This window comes from Triticum aestivum, chromosome 3A, assembly GCF_018294505.1.
Source record: "Triticum aestivum cultivar Chinese Spring chromosome 3A, IWGSC CS RefSeq v2.1, whole genome shotgun sequence".
Lineage (NCBI taxonomy): Eukaryota > Viridiplantae > Streptophyta > Magnoliopsida > Poales > Poaceae > Triticum > Triticum aestivum.
In genome coordinates this window covers 553520820-553537504 of record NC_057800.1, presented here as the reverse complement: position 1 = coordinate 553537504, position 16685 = coordinate 553520820, and the positions used below count along the sequence as shown (strand labels likewise).

The window sequence follows — 16685 nt, the reverse complement described above, 5'->3', positions numbered from 1 at the left end:
GACGTACGACTACATCAACCGCCTTGTGCTAACGCTTCCGCTTTTGGTCTATGAGGGTACGTGGACAACACTCTCCCCTCTCGTTGCTATGCATCACCATGATCTTGCGTGTGCGTAGGATTTTTTTTGAAATTACTAAGTTACCCAACAGTGGCATCCGAGCCTGGGTTTATGCGTAGATGTCATATGCACGAGTAGAACACAAGTGAGGTGTGGGTGATATAAGTCATACTGCTTACCAACATGTCATACTTTGCTTCGGCGGTATTATTGGATGAAGCGGCTCGGACCGACATTACACGTACGCTTACGCGAGACTGGTTCTACCGACGTGCTTTGCACACAGGTGGCTGGCGGGTGTCAGTTTCTCCAACTTTAGTTGAACCAAGTGTGGCTACGCCCGGTCCTTGCGAAGGTTAAAATAGCATCAACTTGACAAACTATCATTGTGGTTTTGATGCGTAGGTAAGAACGGTTCTTGCTAAGTCCGTAGCAGCCACGTAAAATTTGCAACAACAAAGTAGAGGACGTCTAACTTGTTTTTGCAGGGCATGTTGTGATGTGATATGGTCAAGACATGATGCTAAATTTTATTGTATGAGATGATCATGTTTTGTAACCGAGTTATCGGCAACTGGCAGGAGCCATATGGTTGTCACTTTATTGTATGCAATGCAATCGCCCTGTAATGCTTTACTTTATCACTAAGCGGTAGCGATAGTCGTAGAAGCATAAGATTGGCGAGACGACAACGATGCTATGATGGAGATCAAGGTGTCACGCCGGTGATGATGGTGATCATGACGGTGCTTCGGAGATGGAGATCACAAGCACAAGATGATGATGGCCATATCATATCACTTATATTGATTGCATGTGATGTTTATCTTTTATGCATCTTATCTTGCTTTGATTGACGGTAGCATTATAAGATGATCTCTCACTAAATTTCAAGATAAAAGTGTTCTCCCTGAGTATGCACCATTGCCAAAATTCGTCGTGCCCATACACCACGTGATGATCAGGTGTGATAAGCTCTACGTCCATCTACAACGGGTGCAAGCCATTTTGCACATGCAAAATACTCAGGTTAAACTTGACGAGCCTAGCATATACAGATATGGCCTCGGAACACTGAGACCGAAAGGTCGAGCGTGAATCATATAGTAGATATGATCAACATAGTGATGTTCACCATTGAAAGCTACTCCATTTCACGTGATGATCGCTTATGGTTTAGTTGATTTGGATCACGTGATCACTTAGAGGATTCTAAGTGGGAGTTCTTAAGTAATATGATTAATTGAACTTAAATTTATCATGAACTTAGTACCTGATAGTATCTTGCTTGTCTATGTTGATTGTAGATAGATGGCCCTTGCTGTTATTCCGTTGAATTTTAATGTGTTTCTTGAGAAAGCAAAGTTGAAAGATGATGGTAGCAATTACACGGACTGGGTCCATAACTTGAGGATTATCCTCATTGCTGCACAAAAAAGTTATGTCCAGGAAGCACCGCTAGGTGTACCACCTGCGCCGGCAACTGCAGACATTGTGAATGCCTAGCAGTCGCGTGTTGATGACTACTTGATAGTTCAGTGTGCCATGCTTTATGGCTTAGAACCGGGACTTCAACGACGTTTTGAACGTCATGGAGCATATGAGATGTTCCAGGAGTTGAAGTTAATATTTCAAAAGAATGCTCAGATTGAGAGATATGAAGTCTCCAATAAGTTCTACATCTGCAAGATGGAGGAGAATAGTTCTGTCAGTGAGCATATACTCAAGATGTCTGGGTACTGCAATCACTTGATTCAACTGGGAGTTAATCTTCCGAATGATAGCGTCATTGACAAAATTCTTCAATCACTGCCACCAAGCTACAAGAGCTTCGTGATGAGCTATAACATGCAAGGGATGGATAAGACGATCCCCAAGCTCTTCGCAATGCTAAAGGCTGCGGAGGTAGAAATCAAGAAGGAGCATCAAGTGTTGATGGTCAATAAGACCACCCGTTTCAAGAAAAAGGGCAAAGGGAAGAAGAAGGGGAACTTTAAGAAGAACAGAAAACAAGTTGCTGCTCAAGAGAAGAAACCCAAGTCTGGACCTAAGCCTGAGACTGGGTGCTTCTACTGCAAGCAGACTAGTCACTGGAAGCGGAACTGCCCCAAGTATTTGGCGGATAAGAAGGATGGCAATGTGAACAAAGGTATATGTGATATACATGTTATTGATGTGTACCTTACCAAAGCTCACAGTAGCACCTGGGTATTTGATACCGGTTCTGTTGCTAATATTTGCAACTCAAAACTGGGACTACGGATTAAGCGAACACTGGCCAAGGACGAGGTGACGATGCGCGTGGGAAACGGTTCCAAAGTCGATGTGATCGCCGTCGGCACACTACCTCTACATCTACCTTCAGGATTAGTTTTAGACCTAAATAATTGTTATTTGGTGCCAGCGTTGAGCATGAACATTATATCTGGATCTTGTTTGATGTGAGACGGTTATTCATTTAAATCAGAGAATAATGGTTGTTCTATTTATATGAGTAATATCTTTTATGGTCATGCACCCTTGAAGAGTGGTCTATTTTTGATGAATCTCGATAGTAGTGATACACATATTCATAATGTTGAAGCCAAAAGATGCAGAGTGGATAATGATAGTGCAACTTATTTGTGGCACGGTCGTTTAGGTCATATCGGTGTAAAGCGCATGAAAAAACTCCATACTGATGGACTTTTGGAACCACTTGATTATGAATCACTTGGTACTTGCGAACCGTGCCTCATGGGCAAGATGACTAAAACGCCGTTCTCCGGAACTATGGAGCGAGCAACATATTTGTTGGAAATCATACGTACAGATGTATTTGGTCCGATGAATGTTGAGTCTCACGGCGGGTATCGTTATTTTCTCACCTTCACAGATGATTTAAGCAGATATGGGTATATCTACTTGATGAAACATAAGTCTAAAACATTTGAAAAGTTCAAAGAATTTCAGAGTGAAGTTGAAAATCATCGTAACAAGAAAATAAAGTTTCTACGATCTGATCGTGGAGGAGAATATTTGAGTTACGAGTTTGGTCTACATATGAAACAATGCGGAATAGTTTCGCAACTCACGCCACCCGGAACACCACATCGTAATGGTGTGTCCGAACGTCATAATCGTACTTTACTAGATATGGTGCGATCTATGATGTCTCTTACTAATTTACCGCTATCATTTTGGGGTTATGCTTTAGAGACGGCTGCATTCACGTTAAATAGGGCACTATCAAAATCCGTTGAGACGACGCCTTATGAACTGTAGTTTGGCAAGAAACCAAAGTTGTCATTTCTTAAAGTTTGGGGCTGTGATGCTTATGTGAAAAGGCTTCAACCTGATAAGCTCGAACCCAAATCAAAGAAATGTGTCTTCATAGGATACCCAAAAGAGACTGTTGGGTACACCTCCTATCACAGATCCGAAGGCAAGATATTCGTTGCTAAGAATGGATCCTTTCTAGAGAAGGAGTTTCTCTCGAAAGAAGTGAGTGGGAGGAAAGTAGAACCTTATGAGGTAACTGTACCTGCTCCCTTATTGGAAAGTAGTTCATCACAGAAACCGGTTCCTGTGACGCCTACACCAATTAGTGAGGAAGTTAATGATGATGATCATGGAACTTCAGATCAAGTTGTTACTGAACCTCGTAGGTCAAACAGAGTAAGATCCACACCAAAGTGGTACGGTAATCCTATTCTGGAGGTTATGTTACTAGACCATGACGAACCTACGAACTATGAAGAAGCGATGGTGAGCCCAGATTCCGCAAAATGGCTTGAGGCCATGAAATCTAAGATGAGATCCATGTATGAGAACAAAGTGTGGACTTTGGTTGACTTGCCCGATGATCGGCAAGCCACTGAGAATAAATGGATCTTCAAGAAGAAGACTGACGCTGACGGTAATGTTACTGTCTATAAAGCTCGACTTGTTGCAAAAGGTTTTCGACAAGTTCAAGGGATTGCCTACGATGAGACTTTCTCACCCGTAGCGATGCTTAAGTCTGTCTAAATCATGTTAGCAATTGCCGTATTTTATGATTATGAAATTTGGCAAATGGATGTCAAAACTGCATTCCTGAATGGATTTCTAGAAGAAGAGTTGTATATGATGCAACCAGAAGGTTTTGTCGATCCAAGGGAGCTAACAAAGTGTGCAAGCTCCAGCGATCCATTTATGGACTGGTGCAAGCCTCTTGGAGTTGGAATAAACGCTTTGATAGTGTGATCAAAGCATTTGGTTTTGTACAGACTTTTGGAGAAGCCTGTATTTACAAAAAAGTGAGTGGGAGCTCTGTAGCATTTTTGATATTATATGTGGGCGACATATTGTTGATTGGAAATGATATAGAATTTCTGGATAGCATAAAGGGATACTTGAATAAGAGCTTTTCAATGAAAGACCTCGGTGAAGCTGCTTATATATTGGGCATCAAGATCTATAGAGATAGATCAAGACGCTTAATTGGACTTTCACAAAGCACATACCTTGACAAAGTTTTGAAGAAGTTCAAAACGGATCAAGCAAAGAAAGGGTTCTTGCCTGTGTTACGAGGTGTGAAGTTGAGTAAGACTCAATGCCCGACCACTGCAGAAGATAGAGAGAAGATGAAAGATGTTCCCTATGCTTCAGCCATAGGCTCTATCATGTGTACCAGACCTGATGTGTGCCTTGCTATAAGTCTAGCAGGGAGGTACCAAAGTAATCCAGGAGTGGATCACTGGACAGCGGTCAAGAACATCCTGAAATACCTGAAAAGGACTAAGGATATGTTTCTCGTTTATGGAGGTGACAAAGAGCTCATTGTAAATGGTTACGTTGATGCAAGCTTTGACACTGATCCGGACAATTATAAATCGCAAACCGGATACGTGTTTACATTGAACGGTGGAGCTGTCAGTTGGTGCAATTCTAAACAAAGCGTCGTGGCGGGATCTACGTGTGAAGCGGAGTACATAGCTGCTTCGGAAGCAGCAAATGAAGGAGTCTGGATGAAGGAGTTCATATCCGATCTAGGTGTCATACCTAGTGCATCGGGTCCAATGAAAATCTTTTGTGACAATACTGGAGCAATTGCATTGGCGAAGGAATCCATATTTCACAAAAGAACCAAGCACATCAAGAGATGCTTCAATTCCATCCGGGATCTAGTCTAGGTGGGAGACATAGAAATTTGCAAGATACATACGGATCTGAATGTTGCAGACCCGTTGACTAAGCCTCTTCCACGAGCAAAACATGATCAACACCAAGACTCCATGGGTGTTAGAATCATTACTGTGTAATCTAGATTATTGACTCTAGTGCAAGTGGGAGACTGAAGGAAATATGCCCTAGAGGCAATAATAAATTTATTATTTATTTCCTTATATTATGATAAATGTTTATTATTCATGCTAGAATTGTATTAACCGGAAACATGATACATGTGTGAATACATAAACAAACAAAGTGTCACTAGTATGCCTCTACTTGACTAGCTCGTTAATCAAAGATGGTTATGTTTCCTAACCATAGACATGAGTTGTCATTTGATTAACGGGATCACATCATTAGGAGAATGATGTGATTGACATGACCCATTCCGTTAGCTTAGCACTTGATCGTTTAGTTTGTTGCTATTGCTTTCTTCATGACTTATACATGTTCCTATGACTATGAGATTATGCAACTCCCGTTTATCGGAGGAACACTTTGTGTGCTAACAAACGTCACAACATAATTAACTAGGTGATTATAAAGGTGCTCTACAGGTGTCTTCAAAGATACTTGTTGGGTTGGCGTATTTCAAGATTAGGATTTGTCACTCCGATTGTCGGAGAGGTATCTCTGGGCCCACTCGGTAATGCAAATCACTTTAGCCTTGCAAGCATTACAACTAATGAGTTAGTTGCGGGATGATGTATTATGGAACGAGTAAAGAGACTTGCCGTTAACGAGATTGAACTAGGTATTGAGATACCGACGATTGAATTTCGGGCAAGTAACATACCGATGACAAAGGGAACAACGTATGTTGTTATGTAGTCTGACCGATAAAGATCTTCGTAGAATATGTGGGACCCAATATGAGCATCCAGGTTCCGCTATTAGTTATTGACTGGAGACGTGTCTCGGTCATGTCTACATAGTTCTCGAACCCGTAGGGCCCGCACACTTAAAGTTTTGATGATAGTTATATTATGAGTTTATGAGTTTTGATGTACCGAAGGTTGTTCGGAGTTCCGGATGTGATCACGGACATGACGAGGAGTCTCGAAATGGTCGAGACATGAAGATTGATATATTGGAAGCCTATATTTGGATATCGGAAGTGTTCCGGGTGAAATCGGGATTTTACCGGAGTACCGAGGGGTTACCGAAACCCCCCGGGGGCTTAATGGGCCATAGTGGGCCTTTGTGGAGAAGAGGAGAGCCGGCCAGGGCAGGGCCGCGCACCCCTCCCCTCCTAGTCCGAATAGGACAAGGAGAGGGGGCGGCGCCCCCCTTTTTCCTTCCTCTCTCCCTCCTATTTCCCCCTCCACTCCTAATCCAACAAGGAAAAGGGAGGGAGTCCTACTCCCCGTGGGAGTAGGACTCCTCCTGGCGCGCCCCTCCTAGCCGACTGCACCTCCCCCCTTGATCCTTTATATATGGGGGCAGGGGGCACCCTAGAGACACAACAATTGATTTGATCTTTTAGCTGTGTGCGGTGCCCCCCTCCACCATAATCCACCTCGATAATACTATAGCGGTGCTTACGCGAAGCCCTGTGTCGGTAGAACATCATCATCATCACCATGCCGTCATGCTGACGAAACTCTCCCTCAACACTCGGCTGGATCAAAGTTCGAGGGACGTCATCGGACTGAACGTGTGCTGAACTCGGAGGTGTCGTGCGTTCGGTACTTGATCGGTCGGATCATGAAGACGTACGACTACATAAACCGCGTTGTGCTAATGCTTCTGCTTTCGTTCTACGAGGGTACATGGACAACACTCTCCCCTCTCGTTGCTATGCATCACCATGATCTTGCATGTGGGTAGGAATTTTTTTTGAAATTACTATGTTTCCCAACACTTACAAGCGTGGAGTCTGACTTCCCAAGTTTAAGACCATGACTGCGTGTTGCTTGAAGATACCGTAGTATTCTTTTCACCACTGTAAAGTGCACACTAGTAGGAGCATGCAAGAACTGACAAACTTTGTTAACAGAGTATGAAATATCTGGCCTAGTTAATGGCAAATACTGCAAAGCCCCTACAATGCTTCTATACTTGGTGGAATCCTCTGCGCCAAGCACCTCTCCATCATGAAGAGACAGTTTTTCAGAGGTTGATATAGGTGTAGGTGATGAGAGAGGGATTGCAGCACCCGAGCTCCACTGCTCCCTATATTTAAACATTTTAAAATTTGTATTTTTGAAGTTTCAAAAAAATGTGAAATGTCTCATGGGGATACATATAAACATTCTGAATACCCGTGGCAAGTTTTGGTAGAAATCTCGTTTTGTTTGGGGCTATAGAAAAAAAACAAATTTCTGACACTATATAGGAGAAAAGGTGTGCCATTTTCTGTCATAAATTTCTCTTTTTTGTATTTCCCAAAATACAAAGTATTTTGTTTTCAACTTTTTACCAGGCCTTAGGAATGTGTGTATGTATTCACGTATTTAATATAAGATTTTTTTGAAGCAACAAAAATGTGTTTTTCAAAAATTTCAAATACCAGGAGCCCTGGAGCCCGGTTGCTGCAACCACTTTTCGTGTAGGTGATGGCTTACATCCTTTCATGCCTACTCTTTGAAGTATATCCTGAATGTATTTTTCTTGTAACAACACAATTCCACCTTGTACACTCTTTACCTCAATCCCAAGGAAATAGTGAAGATCACCTAAGTCCTTGAGTGCAAAGTCCATGCGCAGATCCTTGAGAAGATCTTCAACTGCCTTGGATGACGAGCTTGTAACAACAATATCATCAACATAGATGAGCATAAAGATAGTGACACCATGACGATGATAAAGGAACAATGAGGTGTCCCCCTTTGAAGGAACAAAACCAAGAGATTGTAATTTTGAAGAAAGCCTAGAGTACCAAGCTCTAAGTGCTTGTTTCAGCCCATACAAGGCCTTGTCAAGCTTGCAAACATGATGCCTTAACCGTGGATGTTCATACCCAGGAGGTTGCTTCATGAAGACTTCCTCTTCCAGAACACCATGCAAAAACGCGTTCTTGACATCTAGTTGTCGCAAACACCAATTCCGAGATACTGCAACTGAGAGAATTAATCTGATGGTGGCAGCTTTTACTATAGGACTAAAAGTGTCCTCGTAGTCAATCCCATACCTTTGTTTAAACCCCTTGGCCACCAAACATGCCTTGTACCTGTCAATACTGCCATCAGACTTTCTTTTAACTTTGAACAACCATTTGCAATCAATCACATTCCGACCCTTGCAGGAGGAACCAAGTGCCATGTTTTGTTCTTCATGAGGGCAGTATACTCTTCGTCCATTGCATCCCTCCACTTGGAGTCACCGAGTGCTTCTCCTAGATTAGTTGGTTCACCTGTAGCACAGAAAGATCCCCAACGAATGCAACCATCCTTATATTTTTTTGGTTGAGAAATACCACTCTGTGACCTGGTGTGTGCTCGCGTAGGAGGAGGTGGAGGAGGCTAAGCCAGATGATGTTGAAGACGATTTGACGCAGAAGACACAGCCAAAGAATCCGCAGAAAATCCCTCGCTGGACTCCTGTAGCAGATCCGGTGCACCATGCAGCACACCGCCATGCAGCGAGCCACCCAACGCGCCATGCAGCGGGCCACCGGACGCAGGGAGCGCATCCTCTCCAGGAGCGCCAAGTGGCGAGTCGTGGTTGGGCTGCGGCGCACCACCGCCCAACCGTGTCGTGGCGCCAGGCCCACGTGCGGCGGGAGTTGCTGCGGGAGGCCGACCAGGCCCACGCGCATGGGACCCACCTGGGCCCCCTAACGCTGGCGCTGGTGCGGGCGCAGATCCCATCGGGGATCCGCCTGACGGGCCTGCAGCGCGCGATCCCGAGGAGATACTCCCGCCCAGATCAGCTCCGGGATTGCCGCTGGGATCTTCTGCACCGATTTCATCCGTATTTTCTGTTTGTTGCATAAAATCAAAGGAATTTTTGCCTATTTCCTCGCCAGCTTCCTGCATACTTTCTGCATTAGTGTTAGATATTGACATATGATCATTAGGACCTACTACACCCCCGGGAACATAAGCTGATGGAGGAAGGAGGTGAGATGGAAGAAGAACAAGCTCCTTGCGAAGTTGTGCGCCGGCGTTTGGATGGAGTTGGGAAAAAGGAAAAATTTGTTCGTCAAACACCACATCACGAGACACATAAACTCGCCCAGTAGAGACATCTAAGCACTTATATCGTTTGTGAAGGCTGCTATACCCTAAAAACACACACTGTTTGGATCGAAATCCAAGCTTGTGTTTGTTGAAGGGACGTAGGTTTGGCCACACCGCGCAACCAAAAATGCGAAGAAACGAATAATTTGGTTTTGTGCCAAAGAGACGCTCAGGTGGTGTTTGGTTGGCAATAACTCTACTAGGGAGACGATTGATGAGGTAAACTGCCGTGAGAAAGGCCTCATCCCAAAACTTCAAGGGCATGAATGCATGAGCAAGGAGGGAGAGGCTAACCTCTACAATGTGTGGGTGCTTTCTTTCAGCAGAACCATTCTGCTGATGGGCATGAGGACAAGAGACATGGTGGGTGATGCCAATGCGGTCAAAAAAAGAGTGAAGCTTTTGGTATTCGCCCCCCAAGTCGTTTTGCATAGTAAGAATTTTGCGATCAAAGAGTCGTTCAACATGCTTTTGAAAGAGATGGAATTTCTCAAACACATCAGACTTATTCTTGAGCAAATAGACCCAGCTAAATTTACTGAAATCATCAATAAAGCTCACATAATATTTTTGTCTGCCTACAGAAATTGGGCCAAGACCCCACGCATCTGAAAAAACAAGCTCTAAAGGAGCTTTCGACTCACTAGTAGACCTAGAATAAGGAAGTTGATGGCTCTTGGCCATTTGACATGCATCACAAACCAGATGATGATCTTGTTTATTTGACACTGGAAGACTAAAATCACGAAGAATATTTTGAACCACCGGTAGTGAAGGATGCCCTAAGCGCTTGTGCTACCGTGAATTAGATGGTTTTGCCACGCCTAGCACTTGACGATGAGGGACACCCTGACGACCGGATACAGGAAACAGTCCATCTCTACTCTTGTTTTGAAGAATGGTGCTCCGAGTGGCCCGATCCTTGACAAAGAAAATTTCAGGGTAAATCTCAAGGAAAGCATGATTGTCTTGCATAAGACGATGAGCGGAAAGTAAACTCTGGTTGACTTCTGGAGCATGAAGAATATTGTTTAGTGCTAAAGAGGAACCATTAGGGGTAGTAAGGACCGAATGACCGATATGTGCAACATCCATACCTTGACCACTCGCCGTGTGGATTTGTTCCGTGTCGGTATAACGATGACGAACAGCGAGCTCCTCCAACTCTCCTGTCACGTGGTCAGTAGCACCGGTGTCAAGATACCAATTGGTATCAACTCTGTAGGCGTGAGCTGGGTTGGCCGAGCGCTGTCCTCCACCACCGCCGCGTCCTCTGCCCCCGCCGCCTCCTGCGGGGTTGCGGACATTGTTGTTGAAGTTATGATCAAAGCGCTTCTTACAGCGCCATGCGTCGTGCCCTTCAAGTTTGCAGATCTGACACTTCTCACGCTCGCGGTCACCGCGGTCACCACCTCCTTGCCGCGGTCCACCTCCAAAGCCGCCACCAGGGTGGTCAGGGTAGTGGGCGCCCGCGTTGTTGTTGATGTAGCCGCGGGAACCGCCTCCACTGTTGCCGCCGCCCCTTGGGTTGCCGCGACCTCCACCCCTTGCCGCCTGATTGGCAGAGTGGAAGGCGGTGTTTTGGGCGGCGATGCGAGCCTCGGCCAAGAGCAGCAGAGAGAAGAGCTTGCTGAGGCCGATCGGCTGCTCGGTGGCAGTGCGGGTGAAAATGGCCGAGACAAAGCCGTTGTAGTCGGGTTCGTGGAGGAGACCTTGCAGGATGTGATCGACAATGTCGTCTTCATCCAGCGGCTTGCCGGCGGCTGCCAGCTCGTCGGAGATGCTCACCATCTTGGTGAAGTAGGTAGCAACGGTCATGTCTCCTTTGCGGGTGAGCTCAATGGCAAAGCGGAGTTGGATGACCCTCGCCCTCGACTGCGAGGAAAAACTCTGCAGCAAGGCGTTCCAGATCGAAGCGCCGGTGGTGTGGGAGCTGACCTGCAGTAAAACCTCACGAGAGAGCGATGAGATAAAAAACGTAAGGATCTGTTGGTCTTGGGTAACCCACACAGCATGCTCAGGGTTCGGCGTTGACGTGCTCTCCTTCTTGCCGGCGTTGTCCTTCTCGGTGTAGATCACGGCGGCGGGCTCCTTGATCGAGCCATCCAGATAGCCCATCAGCCCCGCCCCCTTGATGTGTGGCAAGACCTGAGCCTTCTACACCAGGAAGTTCTCCCGGGTCAGCTTTTCGGTGATGGTGTGACCGAGAGAGGCGATGGAGGGCGTGGCCATGGCGACGGATGAGGAGGAGGTCGACATCTAGATGCGAAGGAAGAGGTATCTGTATACCATGTGAAAATAGGTTAAGCGTATGCCTAGCAGGGATGCATTACGTGTTAATATGGGCCGAAGCCAAGTAGTTACAGAGAGATATACATGGCGTGGATTGATCTCCAAGGACTCAATCACAATAACCTAACAACTTGATCTATCTATATCTATCCTACGGTTTATACAACACCGAAGGTTTACATGTTTAACAACACTTGGCTCGTTCAGCCGAATGATACTGCCATTGTAACTTATATTATGATGCAAATCATGCACTAAAGCGACCATGCATGTTTATCCCTAAAAAAGTAGGTATATCTTGAGAGGATATTTCCTTCGACGACTAATGAGTCAATTTTTCTGTCATTGGAGAAAAATGACTGCAACATTTACTGGTTCAGACATTTTGTCAAGACCAAATGAGAAAATGAATGCATTTTTCGGATTCCCTGTCATGGCTTAGTTCAGGCCCCGCTACTCAGTGTCAGTTTTTAATCGATAGAAACAACCATGAAAATAGTCGTACGTGGAACATACACGGTTACTTATATATTATTATATCTTTATTAATATATCAAAACACACACACACACACATACAGAGTTTTAGTATGATACACCAAAACACACACACACACACATACAGAGTTTTAGTATGAGAAAACCAACAACGACACTAGCTAGGCAAAGTTAGATCTCCTCCATGGGGGGATCCAGACATGGAGCCGGCCAACTACCAGGCATTACTACTGGCCTGCATTAGTTGTTGACTCTCCAGCATACCTTCCTGATCTCTGCGCCTTGCTGGTTGCCTATGGTCTTGACCCCGATTTTTCCCATAGTCTCCATGACTTTCTCGAACTTCCTCTCCCACGCCCCGGCCATGTTTGCGTTTTCTGTCACCTGCGTTATTGTTTCCGTCGAGTTGAGCACGGCGTCCGAGGTGAACAACACTTTCTTGTCGACCACGTTCTGGTAGTACTGCTTATCCAGGACGTCGGGGGTCACATCGTCTTGGTTCACGTTGTTGTTGTCGTTGCTGCACTGGGCCCTGAGCTTGGCGGCTAATGTCGGTTCCATCTCAGAGAAGCGGGTGGAGAAGAACGAGCAGCGGGCGCGACCGATGGTGTGCGCGCCGGAGAGCGTGACCATATCGTCGGAAGTGAGTCCCTTCGCCGCGAAACTCCCCTGGAGAGCCGTAAGGTTGGAGAAGGGCCCGGGCAACTGGTCGGTCTCGTTGGAGAAGGACTCGCGGCCGTCGTAGCGGCCGCCCGGCATTTGGATGTTGATCTTGCGGTCGCTGAGGAAGTAGGACGCGTCGCGGGCGGCGTAGGCAACGATGTCGGCACATGAGACTGTGTCGGGGCAGGTGGCCTCGATCGCCGCCTTGGCCTCGTCAATCACCTCGAACCCTCGGAGGCTGTTCTGGTTGGGAGGGCCTTCCCTCTCTGTGTCGCTGTTCTTGGAGTTGGTCGTGTTGAGGAGGACAGAACCATCGCAGCCCTATATATAATGAACATGAAGGACCTCATAATGAACATGCTAGAATATAAGCTAGTAGAATTGACGAGCTGTGTTGTGCGTACCCGAACGAAGCAGTCGTGGAAGAAGAGACGGATGAGCCCGGCACCAATGCCAGGGTTCGCATCCACGGCCTTCTTCACGGCATCCGTGACGATCTTCTCCGCGCTAGGGCACCTGGTGTTGTAATAGCCGGAGGTGAGCCCTGACCCCGAGGGAGCAGGTCTCCTCTGCCGCGTCTGAACGTCCGGCGCGGGGCGACAGAGCACCGGGTCGTAGGTGGGTAGCCTCAGCCAGCCGTTGAAGCAAATGCTGGCGCCCTCGGACGCCGCCGGCCCGGCGAGGAACGCGGCCAAGACGATGAGCGCTGCGAGCTTAGTCGCCATCTTCCTTTCGCACTAGCCACTAGAGAGCTGATGGTCGTTTCGTGTCGTGTGTTGTTTGCTCTGGCTGGGTTACGGATGACATATTTATAGGCCGTCCCGGAGGACCACGTACAAAGGCAATATAGCTTGGCAACGACGTATGTGCAAACCGCGTTTCGTGGGCGGCGCACGTCGCGATGGACGGAAATTCCAATCGTCTGACCGGCGACTTTCGGTAGATTTCGCGGTGTCTCGCTGATTGCCCGTCGGCGGTCCGATCGGCCTCTGAGATGTGCCGGTGCCGGTGTGCTGTACTGCTGTGCGTGGGGACGAGCTGGGTTGACCGTTGAATGTTGCATGGGAACAGTGTCTCCGCTCCTCGACGACTTGGTCTTTCTGTGGAAAATGTCCACAACCTCACCAACCATGCATTTACCATTCCATGCAGGCATGTGATGCAGCTGCTAACCGGTTACATTAACTCGGGCGAACCGGCCTGCGCTTGCAGAGCAGTAGTGTATGTCTCCTTACTGATTTTTTTCCTGAAACTTAATGTTTTGTATGCTTTCAAAAGTTTGTCATGAAATTGTGGCAAAACAAACAAAGTTGATGCTCCAAAAATGTTATTTTTGAAAGCATTTTGGAGAGCTCATTTTGATTTATTTTTTTGCCATGACTTTCACGAATGTCATTTCGTGATAAAAAAATTTCAAGAACTCAAAGCATTTGCCAAAGTTTTCCCCAAACAAATCAGATTTTACTGTTTATCCCTAACTCATTTGAGCTTGGCAGCAGACGAAGATATTCCACTTACAATAGGTAAATCAGACTTTGCTTGTTTTGATCCCAAAAGTTCAAGCTACATATGTTGGGGAACGAAGCAGAAATTTAAAATTTTCTACGCATCACCAAGATCAATCTATGGAGTAATCTAGCAACGAGGGAAGGAGAGTGCATCTACATACCCTTGTAGATCGCTAAGCGGAAGCGCTCAAGTGAACGGGGTTGATGGAGTCGTACTCGTCGTGATCCAAATCACCGATGATCCTAGTGCCGAACGCACGGCACCTCCGCGTTCAACACACGTACAGCCCGGTGACGTCTCCTATGCCTTGATCCAGCAAGGGGAGCAGGAGAGGTTGGGAAGACTCCATCCAGCAGCAGCACGACGGCGTGGTGGTGGTGGAGGAGCGCGGGACTCTAGCAGGGCTTCGCCAAGCACTACGAGAGACGAGGAGGGAGAGGGGTAGGGCTGCGCCAACAGGGAGAGCAAATCACATATGTTGGGCAGCCCCAAACCTCAAGTATATATAGGGGAAGGGGAGGGGCTGCGCCCCCACCTAGGGTTCCCTCCCTAGGGGTGGCGGCCAGCCCTAGATCCCATCTAGGGGGCGGCCAAAGGGGGAGAGAGGGGGGCACACCACTAGGTGGGCCTTAGGCCCATCTGAGCCTAGGGTTTGCCCCCTTCCCCTCTTGGAGGCGCCTTGGCCTTGGTGGGAGGCGCCCCAGCCCACCTAGGGGCTGGTCCCTTCCCGCTATTGGCCCATGTAGGCCTCCGGGGCTGGTGGCCTCACCTGGTGGACCCCCGGACCCCTCCGGTGGTCCCGGTACACTACCGGTGATGCCCGGAACACTTCCGGTGGCCAAAACCATACTTTCTATATATCAATCTTTACCTCCGGACCATTCCGGAACTCCTCGTGATGTCCGGGATCTCATCCGGGACTACGAACAACATTCGGTAACCGCATACATACTTTCCCTATAACCCTAGCGTCATCGAACCTTAAGTGTGTAGACCCTACGGGTTCGGAAACCATGCAGACATGACCGAGACAACTCTCCGGCCAATAACCAACAGCGGGATCTGGATACCCATGTTGGCTCCCACATGTTCCACGATGATCTCATCGGATGAACCACGATGTCAAGGACTTAATCAATCCCGTATACAATTCCCTTTGTCTAACGGTACGATACTTGCCCGAGATTCGATCGTCGGTATCCCGATACCTTGTTCAATCTCGTTACCGGCAAGTCTCTTTACTCGTTCCGTAACACATCATCCCGTGATCAACTCCTTGATCACATTGTGCACATTATGATGATGTCCTACCGAGTAGGCCCAGAGATACCTCTCCGTTTACACGGAGTGACAAATCCCAGTCTCGATTCGTGCCAACCCAACAGACACTTTCGGAGATACCTGTAGTGTACCTTTATAGCCACCCAGTTACGTTGTGACGTTTGGCACACCCAAAGCACTCCTACGGTATCCGGGAGTTGCACAATCTCATGGTCTAAGGAAATGATACTTGACATTAGAAAAGCTTTAGCATACAAACTACATGATCTTGTGCTAGGCTTAGGATTGGGTCTTGTCCATCACATCATTCTCCTAATGATGTGATCCCGTTATCAACGACATCCAATGTCCATGGTCAGGAAACCGTAACCATCTATTGATCAACGAGCTAATCAACTAGAGGCTTACTAGGGACATGGTGTTGTCTATGTATCCACACATGCATCTGAGTTTCCTATCAATACAATTCTAGCATGGATAATAAACGATTATCATGAATAAGGAAATATAATAATAACCAATTTATTATTGCCTCTAGGGCATATTTCCAACAGTCTCCCACTTGCACTAGAGTCAATAATCTAGTTCACATCGATATGTGATTAACACTCAAGGTCACATCCCCATGTGACTAACACCCAAAGAGTTCTGGGTTTGATCATGTTATGCTTGTGAGAGAGGTTTCAGTCAACGGGTCTGCAACATTCAGATCCGTATGTACTTCGCAAATTTATATGTCATCTTGTAGATGCAACTACTACGCTACATTTGGAGCCATTTCAAATAACTGTTCTACTTGGAGCTATTCTAAATTGTTGCTCCATTATACATATCCGGTATCTCTACTCAGAGCTATCCGGATAGGTGTTAAGCTTGCATTGACGTAACTCTTTACGTCGAACTCTTTATCACCTCCATAACCGAGAAACATATCCTTATTCCTCTAAGGATAATTTAGACTGCTATCTGGTGATCTACTCCTAGATTACCTTTGTACCCTCTTGCC

At 46.6% G+C, this 16685-nt stretch overlaps 1 protein-coding gene across 1 annotated transcript; it reads right to left on the bottom strand.

Annotated features, from left to right (window-relative positions):
* Positions 1-12258: 12258 nt before the first annotated feature.
* LOC123058623 (peroxidase 2) lies at positions 12259-13683 on the bottom strand. The gene is made up of 2 exons (XM_044481327.1): positions 13294-13683; positions 12259-13210 (listed from the first exon to the last, which is right to left on the bottom strand). The coding sequence occupies exons 1-2, from the start codon at positions 13612-13614 to the stop codon at positions 12467-12469; spliced, it is 1065 nt and encodes a 354-aa protein (XP_044337262.1). The 5' UTR covers positions 13615-13683; the 3' UTR covers positions 12259-12466.
* Positions 13684-16685: the final 3002 nt, after the last annotated feature.

Coding starts and splice junctions, on each gene's coding strand:
- LOC123058623 (XM_044481327.1), bottom strand. CDS start 13,614: ATGGCGACTAAGCTCGCAGCGCTCATCGTCTTGGCCGCGTTCCTCGCC. Junction 13,211..13,293: donor TCCACGACTGCTTCGTTCGG/GTACGCACAACA, acceptor CATTATATATAG/GGCTGCGATGGTTCTGTCCT.